Raw genomic sequence first — 27,768 nt, forward strand, 5'->3', positions numbered from 1 at the left:
TAGCAGTCGATCAGTTAATCAGAAAATTTCAAGTTGAAGTGGGGAATCATTAAAAGATAATCGATTTTATTGAAAGTTTAAACATCCAACTGCACATTCAATTCACCATTCTGTTGATGTAGGGCTGTGTATAAACTACATCGCTATTCATCATCTTCATTTCCAATCTGCATTTGTGTAAAAAGAAGTCAGAAACCTAGAACCATTATAATTGCTTCAAAATTTCTTCAAGATTTGTCCCCCATTCTTGTGGATAAGTTTCTTGCCTGCACCTCATTTTAGCAATTTTTTGGTAGTCTTTTCAAAAAAATTAATAGACATGCAACACTCATATTCCTTAGTTCACACAATACTTAAATCCCACAAGGGGCGGAAAGAGACACAGGTTAACACAGGATGGCAGGCGTGAAGGCACTAGAACTGCAGAACGGGGTCCGGAGCCTTGGGCAGTGCATCTGTCTGTTGGCAAGTATGTTCAATGGAAGTTGTTAGTCCAGAGCTCTTCTTCACTGTATTAGAAATGTTTTTATATTATGTTTGTAAGTATCTTCTGTATTATGTTCCGTTCTAGGTGTGGTCTGGTATTTCTGCAGAAATGACAGGCACCAGAAGACACCAGTTTGACGTGATGGCCGAGCTGGAACATGATGTCAGTGTGAGTACCGGCGACAAACGTGCACAAAACCCGAGCTTCAGAAGTCCAGGCGTTTGAGGGGGGCTCTTGGTTTTACTTAAGTGTTTATGACCTTTTGCTTTGTGTTGTTTTGCTTAGTGGAGATTGTAGGCTGACTCTCATTTCTTTTCTTTGAGTTGACTTTTTGGGTTTCCGAGTCTACTTTATCTTTTTTTCTTCAGTTTGCTATTTCCCCGAGCACGGCATTGAATATTTGGGTGTCCTCAGACTATCTGGGGCAACAAGACGTGACCCATTGTCTTTCATGTTTTCTGACACAGAAGGTAGAAGGGACCATCTGTCTAGGATGATGCACAGCCACAGCTGAGGACACTGACCCGATATTTGGATGGCCCAAGTGTGTGCAGCCTGGGGCAGACCCAGGGCCGGCACCTGGTACCTTTCACACGTTGTTTCCACTGGGTCCCACTGTGGCAGCTTAGGCTGTAGCTCCCAGTACTGCCCGTTCTCCGAGGTTGGGAATTGATGCCTAGTTTGCATGGTCGACAGGTGAACTGAAGTTGAGAAATATTTATTCAGTGTATAATTCAAGATGGAGATGCAGGTAGAACCTTGAGACCTCCCCCTTCTCCCAAATCCCTCCAGTAGTCACCAGTCTGCTGTTTCAGGCAGGTTGGCACCTTGCTACAACTTATTATTCATGGAGTTAGACAAGTTTAGGCTATTTTAAAACAGAATTACATTTCCAATAGCAATCCTGGCACACAAAGAGTTTTGTCTTTAAATATCATTCAGTAGGAGATGTCGGAATACCTCTGCATTAACTGCACCAGTGCACTGTGCCATAGAGTTTAGTCTGCACCATTACATCCACTTACGTGAACGAGCCGAGGGAAACAGCTTAGGACCATAATCCTAAATGAGATACTTCTGTTTCCTTCCTCAGGTGGACACAATCAGTTTAAATGCTGCAAGCACACTGTTGGTTTCAGGCACCAGAGAAGGCACGGTGACTATCTGGGACCTCACGACCGCCACGGTGCTGCACCAGATTCCGTGCCACTCAGGGATTGTGTGTGACACTGCTTTTAGCCCAGGTAGTATTGTCCTTTTTAATACAGATGGTAGTGCGGGCATTAGAATTATCACTTTGAAATACATGAGAATTTAAAAGAAAAATACTCGGCTGATAAAAGATGTTTTGCCTATATGGCTAACCCTGCTTTACTGCAGAATGCAGGTGTACTTGTGGAATTTGCACCTGGTAGAAAAACTGCATTGGGTATTATTCTTTATTCCTCAGCTCACTCAAGAAATTAATTTGTAAGATGTAAATGAACCCACACCAAAGGGTCATCAACCCACTGTCTTAGAAACAAAAGCATGTTTTCCCCCGCCCCCTTCCGTCCCTGTAACAGTTGATTTGAGCCAAGCTGATGACATGTGGGGGAGGAAGGTCTCAAATGGTCCAAATCGAGCATTTCAAGGAGAGGGCGGTCATTGGTCAACTCAAGGAGTTAAAACAAGCAGCTCAAGGAAAATGAGTACTAGGTCACTGGATCAGAACTAAACCTCAGAACAGTCTAAAACAGTCTGCAGCTATGACCCGTGTCCGTGTTTCACCTTGTTACAGACAGTCGCCATGTCCTCAGCACAGGAGAAGATGGCGGTCTGAATGTAATAGATGTGCAGACAGGGATGCTCATCTCCTCTATGACTTCAGATGAGCCTCAGAGGTACAGTTTGGGGGGCCTACCAGTAGTGAAGACGTTTACACGCAAGTTCATGATCATGTCTTTGGGCTTGCTTTTGGCCAGTGTAATATAGGCCTTCCTTCAGGATGAATGATGAAATGATTATTTCTAAATCATTCTTGCAGGTGCTTTATCTGGGATGGAAATACTGTTTTATCTGGAAGTCAGTCTGGTGAACTGCTTGTTTGGGACCTTCTTGGAGGAAAAATCAGTGAGAAAATCCAGGGCCATAAAGGTAGCTATTTGGTTGACTTGACCTTTCTTCCTAAAATACTGAACTCAAATCTGCTTTCCCAGAAGTCCTTGCCACAGCAATCAGACAAGGAGAAATAAAGACATCTGCATTGGAAAGGAAAAAGTAAAACTAGTATTTGCAGATGACATACCGTATGTAGAGAATCCTAACGATTCCACCAAAACACCAGTAGAACTGATGAATGAATTCGGGGAACATGCTCTTCTCAAGCAGAAAACCCCCCACGTGCCCTCCACGCTGTCTACATTCCCAGCCCGCATCCTGGTTGGCCAGGTGGTCCGAGTTTCTGGGGTCCTTTAGGATTTAGATTTATGTTGACATTTGACTCCAAAAAGGAAGTTTTTACATTAAGTTCCGTACAGAGAATTAAAAACCATAGTGAAAGCTGTAATAGTTCAATACCTGAATCACCATAAAAAAAGGTAAGTCATCTTCCCAGCACTGTCTCCCGCCTCCCATACCTCTCTTCATCTTCTCACTGGTTTTCCAGTGAGTCCTGGATGTGGGTCCTTATTGTTGAGAGGGTGTGTTTGCATGTGTATATAATTGTTCTCTGGGTTTTTTCCCCACTTAATAGTATCTCTTGGAGATTCACTATAGTTGTTCACACTTGCATGGTTTCCTCCTGATCATGTGGAGCAAGGGTGTCCAACCTTTTGACGTCTTTGGGCCACACATTAAATACACAGACACTAAAGAAAACTGATGAGCAAGAGAAAGTGTTGTTTTTTTTTTAAAGATTTTATTTATTTATCTTTAGAGGGGAAGAGAAGGAGAGAGGGAGAGAAATATCAATGTATGGTTGTCTCTCATGTGTCCCCTGCTGGGAACTGGCCTGCAACCCAGGCATGTATCCTGACTGGGAATTGAACCGCAGTTGTTTGGTTCACAGGCCCACACTCAATCCACTGAGCTACACCCACCAGGGCCAAAAAAAAAGCTTTTAAGTGTATTTATGATTTTATGTTGGGCCACATGCAGCCCACAGAATGGACTGTTTATGGCTTTTAATTCTTCTAGTGTCTAGTTAAGTCTCTGCTGTCTTCCCACTGTGAATGTAACTTCTCACCTTCATCCCTTCTGTCACTGTTTTGTGTGGTTAGTTCTTCTTATTCCCTATTTCCTTCCTCATCTGCTTCCTTACTTCTGTTAGTAATACATATTTGCATTCTGTTCTGTATCCATAATCCCCAGTTGTTTTAGCTTTACATTTAAAGGTTTCTTATTCTCCCCAAGTTCTTTGTACCAAGCAGTTATTTTTAATTTCTAACGATTTTATTAATAGGGTGAGACAACATAATGTAGTAGTCCTTATTAATGTACTTACTAGTGTTCCTTGGGCTCTCGTTCCACTCACTCCCTAACCACAATGCCTCCTTCTCTCAGGTGCTGTGACGTGTATGTGGATGAACGAACAGTGTAGCAGCATCATCACAGGAGGGAAAGACAGACAAATTATGTTCTGGAAATTGCAGTATTAAGTGCCTTTTCTTCTCCTGAATATTAAATTGAACTCTATTTAATGTATTTTTAAACCAAACTTTTAAATGAACTGGTGAATGTGCAATGATAATTATTGGAAGTGTTACCACATAAGGAATTTGTGGCTTTAAACTTTCTAAATCATGGTAACTTCATCGAGAACTCTTAGTTGCCATCTTCTGAGGCAGTTACATCTGCAAGGCAGATGGTCATCCCAGTGTGCTGATGGTCAGAAGACAGGTTTGAGTGGCAGATAGTACCTGGGAGATCGAAACTGACCTGGGGAAACTTTCAGAAAGCACTTAACAATAGGGAATTTTTCCAAGAAAACGTGCAGTATACAATACTATTCTGAGTCACTCGATTTTGTCTTCATGATCTACACAATTGCTGCCATTGACTTTTGGGGTATTTCTGTTTTCATGGAGTGGTTATTTTCTAAACCTACTTTCCCCAGATTCTAAGAACCCGGGGAAGGATTAGGAGTTCTTATAACAGTTACTGTATATAGGAATGGTTTATTTCATTGCAGCGATTAAATGTTCATCTTTTCTAAACATTAAAAATATTTTTCTGTAATTAAGCCAGTTTTCGTTTTATTTAAATATTATAGAAACTAAAACTAGTACCTTTTAAGAACTTCAGACATCAATCCTCCTAGAAAACCATGGTGGTATGAATGTTGTTCTCACACTTGGCACCATCTTTGGACCCAGGTCCAGACAGCGAAGTAGATCATCAAACCAGGAAACGTTACTTGGTTTGCTCTTGTAAATTTCAAGGTAAGCTATAAAGTGGGGGCACTGACTCTTTTCTGGACCACAGTAATGATGTGATTTAAAATTTTTCTGCACTCTAAAAACATGGTTCTATCTCGTAAGCAGTATGGCATGAGGGAAAAACTTGAATCGCACCAGGGTGATAGAATTTTCAGTTTTTCTCAGGTATTGCTGGGGAGAATTTACAGACTCACTGAGTTCCTGGTCCTCTGCCTGAGGGGTCAGAACGGGCAGTCCTGTTCACAGCTGGAAGCACTTGCCCGACACTCCTACTCTCCTGGCACTGAGGGCTTTGCCCAGGGTCCCTTGTCAACTGCAGTAGAGAGGACTCGCCCACAGGCCCTGGGTGAATTTCACATGCCTGTTTTCTAAGTTGTGCACTAGTTCGGAGAAAGCCACGGACAGTTTCCAAATGATGCGATAGTACACAGTCTGACTAAATTTTAACTTTATTTGTACATATTTAATTGGAACAGGTATAAACCAAAAAAAGAAGAAAATCAGGATGAAGTGTCAATGCGGTTTGTTTGCAGGGAGAAGTCAGGAGATAGAACTAATTACCAGGACAACATTTTAAGACCATCCCAAAGTAGCTAGGTTACATCATGTTTAGTGAAATGTCAAAATTAGGCTACTTAATCTTACTTAATCTACAATAAAAAAGTCAAAAGTTTATCTGTTTAGTATAAGAATTTTTACATTAAATATACAGTGATTAATTTCTCAGAAAAATGATACCAGTAACTTTGAGAAGTTATTTCCATTACACAATGACTAGAAAATCTCAAATGCATCTAAGCAGCTATGCTATGTATAGCTTAGTATATACCAATAATTTGTTTGGGCTAGCGTACATTTCAGTTTAATGTAATGCAGAACTGCATTTTGGGTTTTAGAAAGGCAGCAATAGTTACATTTTGGCTTTTATACTAGATGCTTAACATAGTTAAGGCGACAGTTCAAGCATATTAAGTGAAGGTAGTTGAGAATTTAATACTAATGCAATCTGTTGCAACCTACATACACTGTGTAATGCTTACATGGAATGAAACCAGTGTCATTTAATTGGTGTTTTACAGACACGCACTACATTCACACACAGAACCAAGAGGGGGAAAAAAACCACTATCAAAAGCAACCATTCTAAATGTACTACGGTAACAGTAAATATGCAAGTATACCTCAGAACTAAAGTGGTATGACAGCACTGATTTCTAGAAAGAAGCTGACTGGTTCTAACACAAAGCTAAAGCCTGCATTAGTCATTCTAATCAGAGCATGGCTTATAAAAGCATCAGGTTTCCAGTAGAGATACTCATCTATGAAAGTCAGTAAATCTTTTCAAAGTTTCACATCGGTTAAACCTGGTTAAGGCTACAACTATTTTGAAGTCTGAACAAGGTATCAGATCAGTTAAGATTCCCAGCCATAATGTCAGATAGAAAGGACCTCATGCAGCATATGCTGTCTGGCTCCTAGAAAGCTTCACGTGCATAATACAAAGTTAAGTTGCCAAAGTAGTAAACTGGAGAAGTTCAGCGAAGTTTCCACTGTGTCATGGCTTCTAAACCTCAGGAATGGTGTGGTCCATCAGGCTTTTCATAATGCTTGGTGCCATCCTACAAGAGAGCCAGTTTTGTTAAACACTGAAGTTTGGGGCTTTTTTCAAAAATGCTAATAAGTTCTTTTTAATGAGTTCTGATCTAAGGGTATCAGTAATCTACTTGGTTTGTAAATTTCCAGTGTGAAAGGCTATCTGAATCTTGGCTAGAAAAGTTAGATGAGATACAATTAAGGCTGATGATATTAAAAAGAAAGAAAATGAGAACTCTATTATGAACTGAAGGAGGGGAGTTGTGACTCCTATCACTCATTTAAGAGAGAACTTTAGAATGAGGAATCCTGCCAGTAACTCCTTTTTTAATACTCCAAGAGTAACTAGTTATTTTCTACCCAGAAGCTGAAACCAACAAAAATTTCATTACAGCTGCTATGTTTTTGTAATATTTTAAATCTTATTACCACATGCAAGATAACTTGAGTCTGAAAGAAGGATCCTAAGTTCCCTTGGCAGAAACAGCTCTGCGAGAGCCAGGATTTTAAAGCTGCAGAGATGAGAAATCCTGATGCCCCTTCTCTAGCCTCCCTCAGCTTTCCAGGCCTCATCCCCAACACACCACACCCCTGCCCACCTCTACCCTCCTCCTGGGACAATCGAGAAAATAAAAACCATGACTCCTAATATCCAGAAAACAAGAATTTGCCACCCTGAACCCCCAGGGGGCAGATTTCTACTGAGCAAAGGAGCCGTAGGCAGCATGCAACCGCCATCCATTTCACTGGAAAGTGGGAGCTGAAGTGAAAGCCGGCCCACGTCTGTTCATATACCCTTTTCCTACTAGGAAATGTCAAAGTTTCGAAAGTGTGTGGTGTATTCCATTCCATACTTGGGAAGCTGTGAGGGGTCATCCTTACCAACCACTTCCTCTGATTTAAACAATGTAATCCAAATTTCTGGGTAATATCAACATCAACTTAGGTAAAGAATCAAGAGTTTGGGAATTAAAAGAAAGCCCAGTGCTTATATTAAGTCACATTACCATAAGCATCAAGTTAAAGAATCGTTTACTTACCGTTTAATAATATGTTCAAAGATAAAAGCAGGCATAATTGTAATAGTAACTACAGTCCCAGACGTTGACAATATGTCTGCAATTTGAGAGTCCTGTTAAAAACACATGGGTGAGAATTCCACAGATATTTTTATTCAATAAACAAAATTATGTTATTATTGGTAAATAAATATATGTCCTCTTATGTTTTGCTAGTATCTCTAAAATCCTGACCCTTGGTATTTATAACTTTCTTCTAGCTTTCTTTCTTCCCCTTTAGGATTTTACTTATTTTTATAGAGAAAGGGAGGGAGAAAGAGGGAGAAAAACACCAATCAGTTGCCCCTCATGTGTGCCCCACCAGGGACTGAATCCGCAACCCAAGCATGTGCTTTGGGAATTAAACTGGCAACCTTTTCCTTTGCAGGAAGACAGCCAACTGAACCACACCGGTTGGTCAGGGCTTTTTTTTTTGTAGTTTTCCTTACTAAGTTTAATTCTGTAGAATCGTAGTTTTATAGGTGGTAGCAAAATTGCTAAATAAACTGATCTGAATATATTAGCAAAAAAAAACCACCCCACACCTTTTATTAGGATTAAATATTTTTCCCCACATATAGTATTACCACATCCCCTCATTTAACCAAAGTTTATGAAATAAAATCATAATGAAAACCTTAAAATAGCCCTGTTTAGGAAACTGCAATAAAAAAAACTATATAAATGAAGTACTAATATGAAGAGCAACTATTACTCATTTCCCACAACCTGGATGGAGAAAAGTTGGGCAATCATTCATTGAAAATGCCATTAAAATCTTCAATGCCTGTCTCCACAGAATTCTAGTTCAAGAGACTACAGAGAGCAACTAGTCCAACCACCTTGTTACAGGAACAATAATTCCAGATAATGGGATGGCCAACAAATTCATTTAGTTTTTTCCATAAAAGACATTTTCATTTTCACCAGTACTGATTTGCATATTTTGCATCTACCAGCTATCTTCTCCGTGGTTGGGTTTTGATAGTTCTCAATGTCTCAAGCTGATCCCTACTGACTTGAACTCATCTACCTGACAGTGAAGCACTGTCCAGCAAGAAATCTGCAGCATGAAACTTCACCAAGCACTTTTGACACACCCAGTCACAGTACCTTCTCTATATACTGCACAAATCTTTGTGTTTCAGTTACATTTCTACCTTTCTTGAATAAAGCATAATATGCTGAAAAGTTGCTTATTTTCTTCCATCTTTAGTATTAAAATGACTACATAAAAATTCACCAATTTTGGTTTTTTTTAAATGCGCACTGATATGACAGCTCTATCAAAATACAATCCAACAAAATTGTTTCGAATGAAGTTAAAAACAACTAAGCAGTACTGGATCCACCTGACAGGAAAAAGCAAACGAACTTTTTAGCCAAACCAAAAATTCCTATATCCTCAGAGTACAACTCGCAGAGAACACAGCCCCAGGTGCCATGTGATTCATCTCTCCACTGCATTTCTACATTTTGGAGCTCAATATGAAAACGACATAACCGAAATAGATAAGTAAACAGGCATTTGCTAAAAGTAAAACCAGCAGAACAAGATGCAAGTTCCGTTCCTTACCTTCAATCCAATGACATTCTGTCCATTAATTTCACAGATGTTATGTTCTGTGAGAAGACCATTTCTGGCTGCAGAACTGTCTTTTACTATGGATGTTATTTTTCCATTTTTAAAGATAAAACCAACATGTCCAGTACTATCCTTATGCATAGTAATGGTGCGTTCAAAGGGCCTGTAAACATAATGGTTCAATTAAAAATTCCATAGTAAACATTTTCATGGACTTCTGCCATATTGGATGCCATTAATGCTAGTAAGAGCAACTAAGAATGGCCATAATATTGCACACTGACCGAATATCTTAGCGTAAAAGATTACAGCTGACCCTTCAACAATGAACTGCATGGGCCTGCACATTAAATAAATCCATGTGTAAGTGGACCTGCGCGGTTCGAACCCATGTTCAAGGGTCAACTGTATCTTTAATTTATCCATTATGGTTTGCCTAAATTATTAATCAAGACTTCCTTCTTTGAAGTATCAAAGACTTAAGTGGTGTTCCCTGTAGAAAGAAAGACAAGTGACTGATGACAAGGCCGCTCCCTCCACTCTGAGAAGCCACTGTGCTCCCCTCTCTCTGACTCTGCTGTCAGGTCATTACGGGTTTGGTGATAGACCTCTTTTTATAAAATTCAGAACAGTCTTAGCTTCCTATCGGTCTACATCACTCTTCCTTACATATGAAGCAAAAATGGCATTTGTCTATGAAATGTTTACTAAATACCTACCACATTGTGAGAAACTAAAAACACAAAAGTAAAAAGTTTAACTGAGAAGAATAAAACCTACAAGCTAACTGTAACAACATGATATAGGTCTGCCCTTAACACTTAGGACCAGGGCAAGAAAATAAATGGAGGCCCATATTCCAGGTGCTAAATGTTTAAGTTATGAACAAACTAACTGCTAAATAAAATGTCCCTTCTGCCCACCTGGACAAGACTTTCATAACCACCCCAAAACCCCGATTTGTTTTTAGAGCTCACATGTCCTTGCAGTTCCACAGGGACCCTGGCACTTCCTCCCTAGACTGTATGTCTAAGCAGGAAACTGGCAAGTGAGCCCAGAAACACCATGTGGCTTAGTTACTTTCCCAACATACATTTTGAATTTTTTAGAAACAGATTAAAAAAGGAAAGTAACTTAGGATAAATTTCTATACAAAACCAGAGTGCCATTAAAAAAAAAAAAACTAAGAAAAATCTGCACCACACATTTTAAAGACTCTAAGGCTCATCTATAACATGACTATCTTCTACCACAAATCACGATATTCACAGAATCTGAAAAGCCCCAGGAAATGGGAAACTGGCCTTGAATTTCCATCTGAACTGTTCAGTCAGCTTACCTGTCACGAATAGTCATAGTGATCTTCTCTCCGAAAGCCTGTTTGAGCACCTTGTGCGCTTTATCAGAGCTCCAGCCTGCACAGTTTTCCCCGTTGATCTGGAGTACTTGGTCCCCGAATCTCAGACCAACCAATGAGGCTGGAGAATTTGCCTGAACCAGCTGAACAAATATACCCTAGAGGGTAAAAAAATAACTTTGGTCATTTAACTTTGTTATGATACAGTTATTTCTGGTATTTTAAAATACCAGAAAACTAGGAACCCACTGTTTAGGTAAGTAATCTACTCCAGTAATTTTTTAAAATTACATGAGTATGTATGTCATTGCCCCTAAAAAAGAAATAGAAAATTTTACCAAGGCAAAAATCCCAAGAAATAAGGCAAAAAAAAAAAGGTAAGATCTCAGTAGTAATTTATATCTCAAATCATGAGCCATCTGCCCAACCTCAATCATTCCCTTCACCTTGGAATAAAAAGACTAAGGAAAATAAAGTAGGATTATTACCATAACTAAGCTTCTAGGAATCTGACAATACTGAATAGGACATTTCCAAGTGGAAAAAAGTTAGCAGATTTAAAGTATTCCCAATTATAGATACACCATTATAGTTTATTAATGTATTTCATTATAACACTGCTCACTTAATATCCTAATAAGCTATTTGGACAAATTCAAATAGACATGAAAAATACTTACATTATCTACTGACTTAAGCCTGAGCCCAATTTTTCCATCTTGATCCTTACACAAAATGACTTCACGAATCCCTTGCTTAATTTCTGCTCTACGAATTCCAGCATCATTACCAGTTACAGGAGCCACCATATAGTTCATACTAGAAGGTCTTGCTACCAACTGCTGCCAGAAAGATATACAGGACATATTTATAAACATTCAAGGTAATAAAAATTTTTTACACGAATAATAACAAATATACTCATTCAACTTATGCAAAAATGACCCTGCTTTAATTTACTAATTCCTCAGGTAACTTATTCCCAGGTTTATCATCTGCAATAGATTCAATGACTCTACTGGCTGCCTTCTAAATTCAGTGCCATTTGTGTCATGTGTGCTTTGGCTTTTCAACTCAAGTGTTGATCCTTGAACTTAATAACCATATCATACTTTTGAAGCTTATGCAATATTTTCCAGAGGGTTCTTTTATATGGTCTGATCTTTAGCAATCTACTTATCCTTTCAGAGTTTCTATAAAAGGGCAAACTTCTCACCTCACAGTGCCACTGTGAGGATTAAAAGTGCATGTTACGTGAGTGCTGGCACACCGGACAGTCAAATATTATTTCCCAACCCCTTTAATAAACAGCTATGGATCAGCCGGCAACAGGCACAAACCAGACTGCTCTAGAATAGCAGGGACTTGTGTCAGGTACCAGATTTCAAGTTTTCTGGACTTAACTGGTTTCTTATCGTAAATGGGCCCTTTCTTCAACCAAAAAGTCAGTGAGGGAAGAGCTGAAACAAGGTTTAATTGGAATCTGTCATAAAAAGGTCTCACGTACCTAAAAGTCGGGACACTCAGAGTGGCAGTCATAGGGAAAGAGGAACCTCAGTTACACACACACCCATGCTGCAGATTTTCCGTTCAGAATTCATGGTAATTCCTGACAGCTCCGAACTCACCCTTCTAGACTCTACTTGGTGATGCCAGGGTGGAACTGTGCAGAATTACATGTTCTTATGCCAACAGGTTTCTGGTCAGCATGTACCACATGTGGCACCGGAGGGGGGCAGGAAGGCTGGAGGAGGGACAAGTGCCTTGCTCCTTCTTGTTTGCTTCTGGTTCCTGTCAGCAGTGCCTAGGCACAGGCCTTAACCCTGGTGGCAGCAGTTAATTCCGTTTTCCAGCTCTTACTGATGCGCCCAGAACCACCCTCACTGCAGCCCCTCGGAGGTACCAGTACCGTCAATGCTGTGTCCTCCTCCAAGGTCTGAGGCCCACCTCCCTGGAGTTCTTCCCCCATGCTTCTAGACTCTGATAACTCCCACTGCTTCCCTATGCTACAACTGTATTCCATTTTTGCTTTTTTCAATTCTTCAACCTCTTTAATTTATTAAATTATCTGTTAAAATATCTACTGTGATTTGTTTTCCCAAATGAACCTCGATACAAGCCAAGTTTTCAATAACTATTTGGTAAATAAATAGAAAATATCAGTTACTTTATTAAACACTGGGGTTATGGCAACAAGCTAGACATGGAACCTGTCTTCATAAAGTATTTAACTATAATTTTAATAAGTGCCATAAAGTGCTATGGTCTTATGGCAATGACCTTAATAAAAGAATACATGATACGACATATTTAAGATTAGAATTTGAGATCTAGTTAAAAGAAACATTAGATCTCAAAACATTTAAAAATTATGAGCAACAAGTATTATAGACCTATATTTCATGATGATTACTCAAGCGGCAGCTTGGTGCTGTTTATTGTAAGAAGTCACTAGAGGAAATGTACGAGAGACTACTGTAGTAATCTAGGTTAGAAGTACAGAAACTCTGAACAGGGTTATAGTACAACTGGAATAGATAAAATGAATACAAGAAGCATGGTGGAGACAGAATCACAGGATCTGAGTAACTGACTAAATGCAGAAGACAAAGGGGAATGGAGGAGTCCAAGGCATGTGAATTTTTAACTCCTAATAAATTAGAAAAGTGGTAAGAGCATAAGGAAAGTAAGTGGACTACTCAGAGATAATGTTCAGAAAGGAGTCAAAAGTTTTCTGAGAAGAGAGGTCAATGCTAAACTTATAAATTTTTGAGTAAGCCACAAAGAGAACTTGTATTTGTGTGTAAAGTATGGTTTTCTTTAATTAAAAATTAACTATACTCTACATACCCCCTGAGTTGGTGCTCCAGGGACCATGCCCATATTTGTCTGTATTTCTTCTTCATTTAAACTCAGGCCCATGTACTGAAAAAGCTCTGGATACAATCTAGGATAGAGATCTAATACAAATAAATGAATGAATAAAGAAGAAAAACACTGGTAGAATATTCAAAATGAAAACTGTTGTCATAATAGGCTTCTACATGCATTAATCATCTCAGACTTCTGACAACTCAAATACAGTACCCCAAATAAAGTATCTTACCTTAACTGTTTCTTAAAATATACTGACCTGATTAGCAATTTTGTAAACCACTGATTTTCCAATATAGAACTGACTGAAATATCTACTGTCAGGGCAGCTACTTTATAACTCATTTAGTCAACATGGCTATGAAATGACTCTTCTGATTAAAAAAAAAACCAAAGACTGCAAATTTATTTAGTATCATATCATTTTAATAATGTTAACCATGTTTCAGTGAACTCTTGGAAATACTATATTTAAACATTAACAGTATTTAACTTAGTAGTAAAGTTAGGCACTATTTCCCAAACCTCTCTACATGATTTATTTGTGACTTAAAATGGATTTTCCAGAAGAACAATGTTATAGTTATGAGAGGCCACGAAAACTTACTGAACATTCCTGTTGTGTCATGTCCTACTTAGGGGCTGTCTCCTGAATGAACTCAGAAGGGAATCGAAGGAGAGGATATGGAGACTGGGTAGATTCCAGGCTTTGGGAAGGCCCCCAAAGGGAGACAGCTGGAAACTGCAACTACTCCCCATGCCCCACACAGAGGACAGTTCAGAAGTTCAACAGTGGCAGTATGGGCACAGTTCACATGAATGAATTTTAAGTTAGGAACTTCTGAGGGCTAAAATTTAATGTAATTAATTTTCATTAAGCCATAAAACATGTCTTCATATTCATAGTTCACTTTCTTGATTAAAGGCTTAGGTTGTGAAATAAACATTTTTTCTTCTTACTACTAGAGATTTAAAACCACCAATTTTATGCTACAGAAAATTTTTAAATTCTTGGATTCCTTATTTCTTCCAAAGAATGCTTAAAGATTTCTGTTCAGAGAAAATGAACCCAAAGTATAAACCTACTTCCATCTTGAGAGATGGGAGCAGATGCTTCAGACAAAATTGCTGGGTTGGCAGGGTTTGCAGAAAAGGCACTTTGAGCCTGAAAAAGAAAAGAAAACTCTAGCAATAATGTTATATATGTACTTAAAATTCTTACATGTTAACAATTCAATACATCCACAAAGAAACTACAACACTGAAGTTGTACTCAAGAAAGTTTAATTTCAAATATTTCAGCAATATAGCTTTCAAAAAAATCTGCAAATCAAAAATATTTTTCATATTCTAAATATTTAGCACTATTACATAAAACTTGACTAAGTACCAATTACACATGTCTTATGCCAATATTTCATAGTGCTGCTGCAAATTAATAAATATCTGCAAAATGCATTATAAAATACACAACCACCCATTTTACATTTTCATTATTCTTTTAGTAATCAGTCTAAAAATATTTTATTTGCACAAGAAACAAGCTCAACCATATTCATATAAAAGCCACATATCAGAAAAATACCTACACATTTAAATATTTAGTAAGTTGCTAATATTTTGCTCTTTTAGCATAAGGTACTCAAACTTTAATCTTCATTTTAGCAAGTATAAGAAGCAGCTACACTACACTAAATACAGAAACATTACGAAATATACAAAATGCATACTTTATCACTGACATAAAACAATTAAAAGACAGTATAATTTATAATTATTAAACTTGCCCAAATAATTCTAGTAACATTACACAGTATCAATGTTACTCATGTTCACATACACCAGGAACTCCTCTCCGGGCTGCCCACGCAGCCCACACTAGTCAGTATTCCACTGACGGAGATTCTTTCTCCTTTACAGATAGATCTGACTTTCTGAAATAGCCATGTCATTTGGACAAGGTTAATAATGAAGTGTATGTCCCACCTCTAGTAACCACTCTTTATATAATCACAAATAGGTGCATTGTGTATAGGGGGGAGGTAAAATGGGAACTCTTTATACCTCCTATTTAATTTTGCTATGAACCTAAAACTACTCTAAAAGATAGAATTTATTAATTTTAAAAGGTATTCCTTTTTAGATTGGTTATTATTTATTTTTTCATTCATTGCTATGGTTCTGATCCAAGGAACACTGAAGTAAGCATACAGAAAGTTCTCTGCAATAAAGATATATCTCTACAAGATATATCTTTATTATGTAATCAAATAAAAGTAACAAAGATGGTACAGTAAGGGCTTAAGGACTATGAGTCATTAAATGCAGCAAATTATTTCACACTTATCTGACATCTCACACTATAAAAAAAGGGGGAGGGGGAAGTACCCAAAGAGCACCCAGTTACTGCTGGGACATGCTGTTTCTGCCATTACAGAAAACAAGTGGAGAGCAGAGACCAAGCTCCTGGAGCCAACACTTCCAAACTCTGCTCACTGCATTAGAAAACTGATGAGCACTGGGTCTCTAGAGCATGGTTTTTTAAAAGCTTATTTTGTATAGGTACAGCCGCTAAAGGTTCCTGTTAAGGATTTGTAATGGATATTGTAAAAACAGTTTACAATATATGAACTGCCAGTTCACATTGCTGCATTTACCTTATCGGTTGTGTAAAAAGACAGAGGACTAGAAAATAAATATCATCTTTGCAGAGACATCTCAAGAACAAAAATAAACTTAAGTATCAACTACATCAACTACTGTGTAAAATTAACTACACACAGGCACACATATATCCCAAGACTTTAGTAGCTAGGAATACTGTTAAATCCAGTGAGAATTTAACAAAAACAAAACAAGCAAAAAAAATCTGTATTCCCCCTTTTACTCACTGTTACATCTCTACGCAGCTAGCTTTTTGCTCAAAAAATAAAAGGTCTTCTAATGGAAATGTCCATGTAATTTCTGTACATTAGGCTTCTCCTTAAAGAGGTAAGCCTAATGTAGACTGTAGCCCTCTGTTTTCCAATCCAACATTTGTCAATATCAACTCGTTTCTATTTTCAAAATCAAAAACCTCTGCTCAAAGTCAGTTATGGTTAATTCAAGAGTTCAATTCTCTAAAAATGAACAAAAATGATAAAAACAGAAATTACCATATTTTGCCATGTGTAATGTGCATTTTGCCCAAATTTTTGAGGGAAAAATAAGGATGTGCATTACATGTGGGTATAATGATTATATACCATGGACATACTAGAGGGCATAATAATCCCCGTGTATAATGCACACAAAAACATGGGTGCGGCATTATACACAGGAGCACATTATATACAGCAAAATATGGTGGTCACTGTTCCAGAGCCACCTGCAAATCCAGTGCTCTGATGTCATTAATTGCTTAATTGTTATTCTTGAGGGCTAAATATTTGAGATAAATTCTTTAAGAAACAAATGTGTTTGTTCAAATGGACTTTGTGGAAATAAAAACCACATGAGAGAACACTGAAGAAAAAAGCAATAAAACATTTAAGATGACTGAACAGGCCACTTAAAACTGTGAGGCATCAACGCCTTGGCAGCTTAGCAACACATTTCAGATAGTTCACATCCCTTATTTTAATATCCACAGTGGATCTGTGGTGGAAAGTATGCATTCATGGATCTCCCCCCACATGTAACCAATCATTACTACAAGGTTAAGGATAACTCCAGCCATCTATTTCTTACTATTATTTCGGGGGGGCTTCACCCTAAAAAGGCTAACATTTCATCTAAAAACATTTGTATTCTTGAACTTGTTTACTTCTCACAAATTTGAAATAAACCTTTTATGCTTATTAAATAATTATTAAGTAAATCTCAGAATAAACTGAGGTCAGGGCCTCAAGTGAAATCTTTAGAGTAAGAAGCTTTGAAATACCAAACTCAAGAAAGAATTTTATCATATTAAAAACATTTTAGAAATAAGTACAAGACAGAGTTTGATTTATGTTGCAAAATTAAAAGAATAAACAACCACTGAAAAAATTCTAAGTTTACAGGACATCAAAATTTAAAGTAAATTGGAATCAGGGTGGACTAATTAAATACTACAAGTTATATCTGTTTAAAAAGCATAGTAAACATGTACAAAATGGCAAGACTGGATCCCAACCCCCAACCTTCTTAGCAGAAACATGTCTCCAGAGCGAATATTTATATGAAGGACTCCAAAAAGTTTTTGACTTACTGAGCTGAGAAATACTGTAATCTCTAATAGTCCTTTAGAGTATGAACATGTGAAATGTCTGCTGCTTACATCTAAAAGAAAATAAATCCCCACACTTTCTTCGGGCTTTCACATGACTACTCTTCCATAAGCAGCATGTACATGTCACTATTTCCCTAATTTTTAACTTCAAAGAGAAGGGAAAGATTTTAAAGACTAGTCAAAGCTGAAGATAAAAAAAAACAATTTAATTTTAAACAAAACTAGGACATCAAAAAGCTAAAGTGCATTTTACCAACTTATATATGTTGTAGTTAAATTTGTCATAAAATCTGGCTATCACTGAATACTTTAAGTTTTAAAGCAGCAATATCCCATACCCATTAATTCATTGTACAATGAAAAGAAAACATTGGCTTTTCTGTAACTTTTTAGTCTGCAATTAATAAGTTCAAAAAGGTGTGTGATGTATAAAAATGAGCAAATCTATCTAGGTTCTTGCTTCACTTTGCCTGTAACTAAAATGTATGGCATAGTGTATTGGGTGGGTGGGGCGTGAAGGGGTAGTATTTAACTTAAACGTACCTGAATTACTTTGTCTACCTTCAAATCTTCAAGAGATGGATATAGAGACATTTTTGCAGGACTTTTCTAAGGGGAAAAAAAAAAAGAATTTCTGTGATTCAGGAGGTTCTGGCCAAGATGGAGAGGCGTAGGTAGATATGCTTTGCTTCCTCGCACAACCCAAAGGATAACAACCAATTTAAAAACAAAAAACAACCAAAATTGCCAGAAAATCAAACTATATGGAAGTCCGACAACCAAGGAGTTAAACATTCATCCAGACTGGTAGGAGGGGCAAACAGGATGCATGGGCAAGGCAGAGGATTGCAGATCCAAAGGGCAAGGTAGCAATGGTGGACCAGCTGGCCCCACATTTGGTGCAGATAAACAGAAAGGAACAATTAGGGAGCAAGACAGTCCATGCAACCCAGGATTCCAGTGTGGGGATCTAAAGCCTCAAAACCTCTGGCTATAAAAACCAGTGGGGGCTGCTGCCAAGGGTGAAACTGCCAGTCATAGGAGAGTCTATTGAAGGGGCCCATGGGGTCCTAAAACATACACAAGCCCAAGCACCGGGGAATCAGCACCAGGGCAGCACCTGAAAGGGAACAATTCATTTGTTGGTAGAGGGGGAAGTGACTGAAACCCAAGGGATAGCTGGGCAAGCAACACTGTTCTCTCTCTGGCCCTTCCCCCACATACAGCACCACAATGCAGGGATGGGGGTTGCTCCACTATAAAGAATACCTAAGGCTCCACCCCTGACAATGTAACAGGTTTGCCAAGACAAAAAAAAAAGGTCCAAATGAAAGAACAGAACTAAGTGACAAGGAGATAGCCAATCTGTCAGATGTAGAGTTCAAAACACTGGTAATCAGGATGCTCACGGAAATGGTTGAGTATGAGCACAAAACAAAGTAAGAAACAAAGGCTATTCAAAGTGAAATAAAGAGCCCTGGCTGTTGTAGCTGAGTGGATTGAGCGCGGGCCTGAGAACCACACGATCAAGGTTCGATTCCCAGTCAAGGCACATGCCTGGGTTGCAGGCCAGTTCCCTGCAGGCCAGTTCCCAGCAGGGGACGCACGAAAGGCAACCATACATTGATGTTTCTCTCCCTCTCTCCTTCCCCCCTTCCCCTATAAAGACAAATAAAATCTTTAAAAAAGAAAGTGATTTCTTATTAGCACTTTCTTTTAAAAAAAAAAAAAAAGTGAAATAAAGAAAGAAACAGGGAACCAACAGTAAAGGGAAGGAAACTGGGACTCGAATCAATGGTTTGGACCAGAAGGAAGACATAACTTTCAACCAGAACAGAATGAAGAAACAGGAATTCAAAAAAATGAGAAGCTCAGGAACCTCTGGGACAACTTTAAATGTTCCAACATCTGAATCATAGGGATGCCAGGAGAAGAGAAAGAGCAAGAAATTGAAAACTTATTTGAAAAAATAATGAAAGAAAACCCCAATGTGGCAAAGGGAAGATATATAAGTCCAAGAAGCTCAGAAAGCCCCAAAGAACTTGAACCCAAGGAAGTACACATGAAGGTACATCATAATTACATTACCTAAGATTAAAGATAGAGAATCTTAAAAGCAGCAAGAGGAGACAGTTACCTACAAAGGAGTTCCCATAAGAATATCAGCTGATTTCTCCAAAGAAAAATTAAAGACAAGAAGGGGCTGGAAAAAAGTATTCAAAGTTAGGGAAAGCAAGGACCTACATCCAAGATTACTGTATCCAGCACAACTACCATTTAGAATGGAAGTGCAGATAAAGTGCTTCCTAGATAAGGTCAAGTTAAAGGAGTTCATCATCACCAAGTCCTTATTAATATGAAATGTTAAAGGGGCTTATCAAGAAAAAGATAATAAAAAACATGAACAGTAAAATGGCAACAAACTCACAACTAACAACGGAATGAACCTGAAACAAAAACAAAAACTAAACAAGTAATAGAACAGGAACATAGTCACAGAAATGGAGATCACATGGAGGGTTATCAGTGGGGAGGGAGATAGGGAATGGGGGAAAAGGTACAGGGAATAAAAAGCTTAATTGGTAGGTACAAAATACACAGGGGGAGGTTAAGAATAGTATAGGAAATAGAGAAGCCCAAAAGCGTACATGCATGACCCATGGGCATGAACTAAGAGTGGGGGGAATGCTGGAGTGAATGAGGGTACCAGGCAGAGAGGAATAAAAGGGTAGGGGAAAAAATGGGACAACTGTAACAATCATATTTTATAATCAATAAAATACACCTTAAAAAAAGAATTTGTGATTCATATATCACTGAAATTTAAATAGTATCCGTAATGAGCAACATACACATAAACACATGTAAACATTTAACACAATACCTTTAAGTTGCAAAACACATGGGAAAATATGAACATCTAGGTTATATAAAAATTGTTGATTAATGGCTACCAAACTCTCTCTCCTTCCAACTACTATTAAACTATATCCACTAGAAACTTTAAACTTCCCTTCAAATCAAATCCCTTCATTTCAAAAGTTTAGAAAAAAAGAACGGGTATGTTACTTTTCCTAGCCTACCTATCTATAAAACCTCTATTACTAGGGAGAAATACATATATACATAGGAGTGGGCAAAAGTAGGTTCACTGTTGTGAGTGCACAAAACAGTCTATTCTTGTATTATTACTTATTCTATTAATAAAGTACAACTGTAAACCTACTTTTGCCCACCCCAATACACAAATATAGGTATAGTTGATCTTTCAAGGGTCAACTTGTATTTCCATCTGCAGTCAGGAAACTGAGTATGCAGCAGGCCAACTCAAGTTAAACTCAGATTTCAACTACAACAGTGGTTGGTGCCCCTAACCTTCTCCTTGTTCAAGGGTCAACTGTACACAGAAAAAACAATATACTCTACTCTAACCATTAATGATAGTTTTATCTTCAGGAGACATGAATGAAATAGATAGTAAAGGCCTGAGGAATAAGAGGGAAATTTTTAGGTTTTAAATATTTCTACATAGTTCAATATTCTTTTAGTCACCATGAATTGTTTTTTGTAGTAGTCTAAAACAATTTTCTTGAAGTAATACAAGGATAACTACTTTAAAATTTTGTTTAGCTATTTCAAGATGAATACCTGGTACTTTCTTTAAACCCAGGATAACATATATCCTAAACTGTATAGGGTTTAACAATGATTCTTGAGCTAGTTATTAGTTTATTAATTCTCATCTCCAAATCTACCCATTATTGGCTGCTCTACTGCTCCTTGGCCAGCTGGCAGATGTTAGGTGTTGTCAGTAAAGGGCACTGGAGATACACTGGAGAAAGAGATTTTCCTCCAGCCAGGCTCCTGCAGTACCTGCGTCTCTAGCATCTTCCTGCAGCAGGGAGCAGCTTCTTAAGCACACAGCTCCTGCAATGCACAGCAACCCCTGTCACTCACTGGTGAGCAGGTTCCCAGCATGGTGCCACCAACAAAGCACTCCCCCCACTGAGTAGCTTTCCCTAGCATACCCTCAAGTACCTTATAGCACCTCCCTGTAAATAGCCTCCCCAATTAACTTAAAGGGAGAATTTCCTGTAAGTTATGTGGACAATTTTACCATCCACTGACTGATGCCTGTACTCTCTCCAAGGCCTGGATTTCAGACATAGAAGGAAGGCAGCCCCTACAACACTATCTCAGCCCTGTGTTTAGTAGATACTCACTAAATCTGCTCTTCCTGTATTCATTAAAGTTCTCTTTACCCTTAACTAGCCAATCTGTTTCTCCAATCATGTTATAGTTAACAATTCTGTACATTAAACTTTCACTGTTCCAATTACTATTTGGTTTCTGTCTCTTGGTTAGATGCTCAGTAACATTTCTAAATGGATATACTTCATATACCATAAAATTCATTCTTTTAAAGTATACAACTGAATAGGTCTCCATATTGTATTTTGATACCCAAATGCATAAAGAACCAAAACTAATAATAAACTAGAAAATATTAGAGATGTATTTGAAATTTGGAACAATATTTATATAATGTGTACGTTCCAAATTTATGCATGACAGTTTAGCAATTAGTTGTACTCAAAGATGTTGCCCATTTCAGCTACTTATACCTTCAAAATTAGATAATTTATAACAAACATTTGGGTTTATGTTCAAATTTTACTAATTTTTTAACTGCCCCTTTATCTTCACTTCCACAAAATCACTCATAAAATGGCCTAAAATATTAAAAAATAACAACAAACAATGTTCACTGGACCCCAATGGTAGAGAGTGATGACTGTTTTGAGGACTGAGGATTAATAAGCATTCCAGATGGTTCATATACGGTGTCAAACAACACCCATACTCTGAAATAAAGCCCTAGATAGTCTGCCAAGAGCAATGTTTCTCAAACGTGGCTGATCATCAGAGCAGAATTACCTGCGCGCTAGTTAAAAATAGTTCTCAGGCTGACACACATCTCTTGAAGAACATAGAAACTCTTCTTTTTAATCAACATCCACGGAGATTCCAATAAGCCACTGAGAAATATGACCATATAAAGTCTACAGTAAGTAGAATAATTTCTTCTTATCTAAAAGAGTCTATTTCACACTTATTGGACTTTATTTTGGACTTATTGGCACTATGCTGGACTTACTGGCAAAAATCCAAAGTTTGACAACACTCTCAGATCATAACACTTTGAGAAATGCTCAAACATTAATAGTGAAAGTGTAAACTAGAACAATTTCCATAGAGAGAGTTGCAGTATCTACCTAAATTATAAATGCAGGTACCCTTCAACCCAGTCATACCACTTCAGGTCTTGAGCCTACAAATATATGTGAACATAAAAAGTGACACATGTAAAAATTTATTCGCTGAAGCACTGACTGCAACAGCAGAGCACATGAAATAGAGGAGGAAGTACTATATATACTAATATTGAAAGAGGTTCCAAACATTATCATTAAGTGGCAAAGCAAGCATGATTTAGAGCAGTGTACAGTAAAACATGCTAACATTTATGTTAAAAGGGGGGAACCTAAGTAACTAGAAAAAGACTACAAACTAAATCCAAACCTAGCAAAAATAAGAAAATAAAGATTAGATAAATGAAATAGAGAAGTGGAAAAAAATAAAGAAAAGCCATGAAACCAAAACTATTCAACACAAGTGACAAATCTTTAGCTAGATGGATTAAGACACCAAAAGAGAAAACTCAAAATACTAAAATCAGAAATGAAAATGGTAAATTTACACTGACTCTATAGAAATCAAAGAATTAGAGAGTACTACGAGCAACTATATGCCAAAAAAACTGCGTAACCTAGATGAAATGGACAAATTCCTACAAACACCAAACCTACCCAGACTAAAACGCAAACAAACAGAAAATCTGAATAGATCTGTAACTAGTAAACAGATGGAATCAGTATCAAAATCTACCAACAAAGAAACGCCTTGGACCTGATCACTGGTGAGCTCTACTAAACATTTAAAAAAGAATGAATATCAATCCCCCTCAAAATTTTGCTAACTCATTCTACTAGGGCCGCCATTACCCTGATACCAAGGCTAGACTAAGGTTCTACAAGAAAAAATACTATAGACCAACATCCCTCATGAACATTGATGCAAAAATCCTAACAAAATACCTGCAAACAGAATTGGACAGCATGTTAAAAGGATTATACCTTTAGGAAATAGGATTTACTCCTGGAATACCTGGATGGTTCAAGATAGAAAAACTGGTCAAAATAATATGTCGCCATCAACAAAAGGAAGGGAAAAAAACTACATGATCATCTCAACAGATGCAGAATAGCACTTGATAAAACTCAGCAATCTTTTATGATAAAAACACTCAACAAAATACAAATAGGGGGAAACTTCTTCCACATAATAAACACTTTTCTTGGTCTAAGATCAGGAACAAGGCAAGGATGCCCACTTTCACCACTTCTATGCTCCAAGGTTCTAGCTCCAACAATCAGAGAGGGAGGGAGGGGAGAAATAAAGGCATCCACATAGGAAAAGAAGTAAAATTATCTGTTTAAACATCATCTTATTGTGTTTAGGGTAGATGCCACACACGCGCACACAAAAAAGAGCTGTTGGAACTAATAAACAAATTCAGCAGGATACAATCAACACACAAAATTAGTTGTATTTTTATACATAACAATGAAGAATCTAAAAAGGAAATTCCAAAAAGATCCCATCAAAAAATAAAATACTTAGGCATTTAATCAAAGAGGTGAAAAAACTATGATAAAATCTGTAAAACGAAGCTGAAAAAATTTAAAAAGATATAAATGAAAGTATATCCCATGTTCATCAATTAAAGCTTCATATTGCTAAAATGTCAATACCATCCAAAGCAATTTACAGATTCAATGCAATCCCTATCAAAATCTTAATGACTTTTTTTCAGAAACAGAAAAACCCATCCTAGAATTTATATGGAATCTCAAAGCATCCCAAATATCCAAAACAATTTTGAAAAGGAACAAAACTGGAGGACTCACACTTCCTGATTTCAAAACATACTCAAAATAGTTCTCAAAATAGTATGGTGTTAGCATAAAGATGTACAGACCAATGGAACAGAACAGAGCGCCTGGAGATAGATAAGCCCTCCAATATAGCATATACTGATTTCTGACAAAGGTGTCAAGACCATTTAATGAAGAAAAGCAGAGGCAGAATGCCCTCATAGGGACAATAATGTTCATAGCAGCATTATTCACAAGTGTTCACACGCAGAAGCAACCCAAAGTGTCCATGGAAAGATGAGTATCCATGGAAAGATGAGTGGATGAGCAAACTGTGGCATATACATACAATAAAGTATTACCCAGCCTTAAAATGCTAGGAAATTCTGCAATATGCTACATGGATGAACCTTGAGGACATTACACTAAATGAAAAATGCCAATCACAAAAAGACAAATACCATGATTCCATTTATATGAGGTACTCAGTCAAAATCATGAAGGCACAAAGTAAAACAGTGGTTGCCAGGGGCTGGTGGAAGAGAGAAGGGGGAGTTTCATGGGTACAGAGTTTAATTTTAAAAGTTGAAAAGAGTTCTGGGGATGCATGGTGACAGTAGTGGTGATGGCTGTACAGTAGCAACATACTTAATACCACTGAACTGTACACTTCAAAATGGTCACGATGGTAAACATGGCACGAGTATTTTACCACAATTAAAAAAGGGGTGGAAACATATTTATACATTTGTTTGATTCAATATTCCTGGATGGATACCTAAGAAACAAAAAAGCTTGTTCCTACACAAAGAGAATATGGTTTGATGGCTGGAGAACCTCAAAGGAAAACTGTACTATATACCTTTTATATTATTTACATTTTTAGTCATGTTACTGTTTACCTCCTAAAAAAATGAAATACACGTACAAAAAATGTTTGCAGCAATTAGAAATTTAAAAGTGCTAAAATAAATATTACCATATGTAGGAAGTATTTTTAAAAGTTGTTTGGGGGAAGCTTTCATTTCAGGAACCTGTGGCATTTACTTTACTACTTAAAAAAGAGTATTTAAATCTGGTAAAAAAAAAAGGAAACAAACAACAGTTGAGTCATGCTCAGTTTAAGGAAGTGGTTTTTGTTTGCTTTGAATTGAACAGTACACTCGAATTCTGCAATTAGGAAATTCTCCCTCTTTTGGTCACGATTTTTACATTCTTTTTTTTAAAAAAAGATTTTATTTTTATTTATTTATTTATCTTTAAAGGGGAAGGGCAGGAGAGAGGGCGAGAAACATCAATGTATGGTTGCCTTTCCTGGGTCCCCTGCTGGGAACTGGCCTGCAGGGAATCAGCCTGCAACCCGGGCAAGTGCCCTGACTGGGAATCGAACCGCGATTATTCTGCTTCCCAGGCCCACGCTCAATCTACTGAGCTACACCAGCCAGGTCTTTACATTCTTTCTTATAATGCATAAACATGACTGAAAGTTAATGTTGGCAAAGTTATATTCAGATTAAGGCAATAACTATTTCCTGAACCTTTTAAATGACATTCCACTTCCTTATTTTTATTCTGTGGCACATCACTTGATCTATCCTTTTTACGTACCATTTTAAGCCCCAAAGTTTATAGAAGTAAGTAGGTTAACAGAGAAAATAAAACTTAAAAAAATTTTTTTTACTGTTTACCCACAACCACAAACAGAAAAACCAGAGACTGGGGACAAATTTGAGTTTAAATTAATCACATGAATTTCAGATAAAGCTACCAGACTGAAGCTGTTTTTAATGTCATTTTGCCTTTTTAATCAAATTGTTTTTTTCTTTGAGGCAAGTGCACCTTAAGTGTTTGGTAAACTAATGCACTTTCTAAGTAATAGAGTTACACAATGGGAGAAATAACAGTAAATGTGTATGTAGACTATACAGACTACAGAAACCTATAAATTCCTTTCCAAATTGGCACATGAGAAGACTTCATGATTAAGAAGCTCCACTTAACGAAGAGGAAAACTTTTTAAGTCCATATGCCTTCACTGTCCCATTATTACCAGGAAATCCTGAAACGAAAGCTCTGAGTCATGAGATCTCAAGGGACAGACAAATCCTTCTGAACACACCCTCCTTGGAAACTGCCTCCCTTCCCTCCAACTTCTCGGGAAACGGGCGCACAGAGAACCATCTCTCCCCAACCCCCTTCCAGAAAGTCAAGGCTCCCCCCACCCACCCCCTCAACAAACACCGCCCCCTCCTTCCAAATCCCGGACGTTCGGATTTGCCTCGGAAGGTGATTAAGTACAGCCCCAAGCAACACGGAGCTCCCCGACAAACCACAGCCAGCGGCCCATTTTCAAGGAAAAGGAGCAAACCGGGATGAGAACGAGTCCCAGAGCTGCCGGGGGTGGGGGGTAGGGGAGCTAAAAGCGGCGCCCCGGGACCGACCGCCGCGCTCCGTCCCCAGCCCGGGTCCCCAGCCCGGACCCCCAGCCCCGGACCCCGGCCAGGTCAGGACCAGGAACCCGGGGGGTCCTACGCAGGCCAGGCCGAGAGCGCCGCTCACGCAAACTTTCACCCGGGCGCACAGAAGAGTACGGCGCCCACGGAGAGGGCGTCGCCGCCCCCACCTCCCGAAAACGGCTGTGACCCAGACACTTCCCGCTAAGTGACGCGGGGTCCCCAAGCCTGCGTCCCTCCTCTCCGCGCCCGGGAAGCGACGGGAACACCCCACTTATCCCCCCAACGGTGGCTTACCTAGGCCACAAGGAACCACTCACCACGACCGCCCCAGCCTCGGGTCACTGGCACTGAGTTCTGACTCGAGGGGAAGAAAGCGGGCACCGGAGGACCGCCCTTGAGGCGCGCCAGGGCTCCGCCCCCCGCCTTCCCTTGCGCAGGCGCACCGAGCGCGGTCAGGTGACCCGTCCCCATGGTAACAGGGCAGCTAGGTGATGGAGGTGACCAGGGCCGTTTGTGAGAGAGGCTGCCGCAGCCGCTGCTACTCCAGGGATTGGGGGAGGTGGAGCCGCCCACACTGCCATCCGTTACCCTGGACACCTTTTCCACCCTGCCAGTAGTTTGTGCCTAAGGGCCCGTCGCCACCGGCTCACTACTCTGAGCTCAGGGTCCCAACACATCAGTCCTGAAGAG

At 38.5% G+C, this 27,768-nt stretch overlaps 2 protein-coding genes across 7 annotated transcripts in view; one reads left to right on the plus strand and one right to left on the minus strand.

Annotated features, from left to right (window-relative positions):
• NSMAF (neutral sphingomyelinase activation associated factor) overlaps nucleotides 1-4,709 on the plus strand; it is a 58,186-nt gene extending 53,477 nt beyond the window's left edge. For 4 of the 5 annotated variants that reach the window (XM_037167544.2, XM_037167554.2, XM_037167579.2 and 1 more), the window contains 5 exons: nucleotides 572-655; nucleotides 1,581-1,731; nucleotides 2,268-2,370; nucleotides 2,514-2,623; nucleotides 4,031-4,709. In XM_037167544.2, the coding sequence (XP_037023439.2) occupies nucleotides 572-655; nucleotides 1,581-1,731; nucleotides 2,268-2,370; nucleotides 2,514-2,623; nucleotides 4,031-4,125 (543 nt within the window). In that variant the 3' untranslated portion in view covers nucleotides 4,126-4,709. The remainder of the gene's footprint in view (nucleotides 1-571; nucleotides 656-1,580; nucleotides 1,732-2,267; nucleotides 2,371-2,513; nucleotides 2,624-4,030) is intronic. The other variant, XM_037167563.2, reaches the window with a different exon arrangement.
• Nucleotides 4,710-5,338: 629 nt separating this feature from the next.
• On the minus strand, nucleotides 5,339-27,482 carry SDCBP (syndecan binding protein). 2 transcript variants are annotated; one of them, XM_037167593.2, is made up of 9 exons: nucleotides 27,373-27,482; nucleotides 18,168-18,233; nucleotides 14,459-14,537; nucleotides 13,349-13,458; nucleotides 11,179-11,337; nucleotides 10,481-10,656; nucleotides 9,133-9,304; nucleotides 7,539-7,630; nucleotides 5,339-6,524 (listed from the first exon to the last, which is right to left on the minus strand). In XM_037167593.2, exons 2-9 carry the CDS (start codon nucleotides 18,216-18,218, stop codon nucleotides 6,470-6,472), a joined length of 894 nt encoding a protein of 297 aa, XP_037023488.2. In that variant the 5' UTR covers nucleotides 18,219-18,233; nucleotides 27,373-27,482; the 3' UTR covers nucleotides 5,339-6,469. The 2 variants fall into 2 exon arrangements, with proteins under 2 accessions (XP_037023488.2, XP_037023484.2); XM_037167589.2 differs by having other exon boundaries at nucleotides 11,179-11,340.
• Between the last annotated feature and the right edge of the window lie 286 nt (nucleotides 27,483-27,768).

Source organism: Artibeus jamaicensis, unplaced genomic scaffold, assembly GCF_021234435.1.
Source record: "Artibeus jamaicensis isolate MK-2021 breed Jamaican fruit bat unplaced genomic scaffold, CSHL_Jam_final scaffold_916, whole genome shotgun sequence".
Classification (NCBI taxonomy): Eukaryota; Metazoa; Chordata; class Mammalia; order Chiroptera; family Phyllostomidae; genus Artibeus; species Artibeus jamaicensis.

Coding starts and splice junctions, on each gene's coding strand:
- SDCBP (XM_037167589.2), bottom strand. CDS start 18,218: ATGTCTCTATATCCATCTCTTGAAGATTTGAAGGTAGACAAAGTAATT. Junction 14,538..18,167: donor AGGTAGACAAAGTAATTCAG/GTACGTTTAAGT, acceptor TTTCTTTTTCAG/GCTCAAAGTGCCTTTTCTGC. Junction 11,341..13,348: donor CTGGAGCACCAACTCAGGGG/GTATGTAGAGTA, acceptor TCTTTCTGGCAG/CAGTTGGTAGCAAGACCTTC.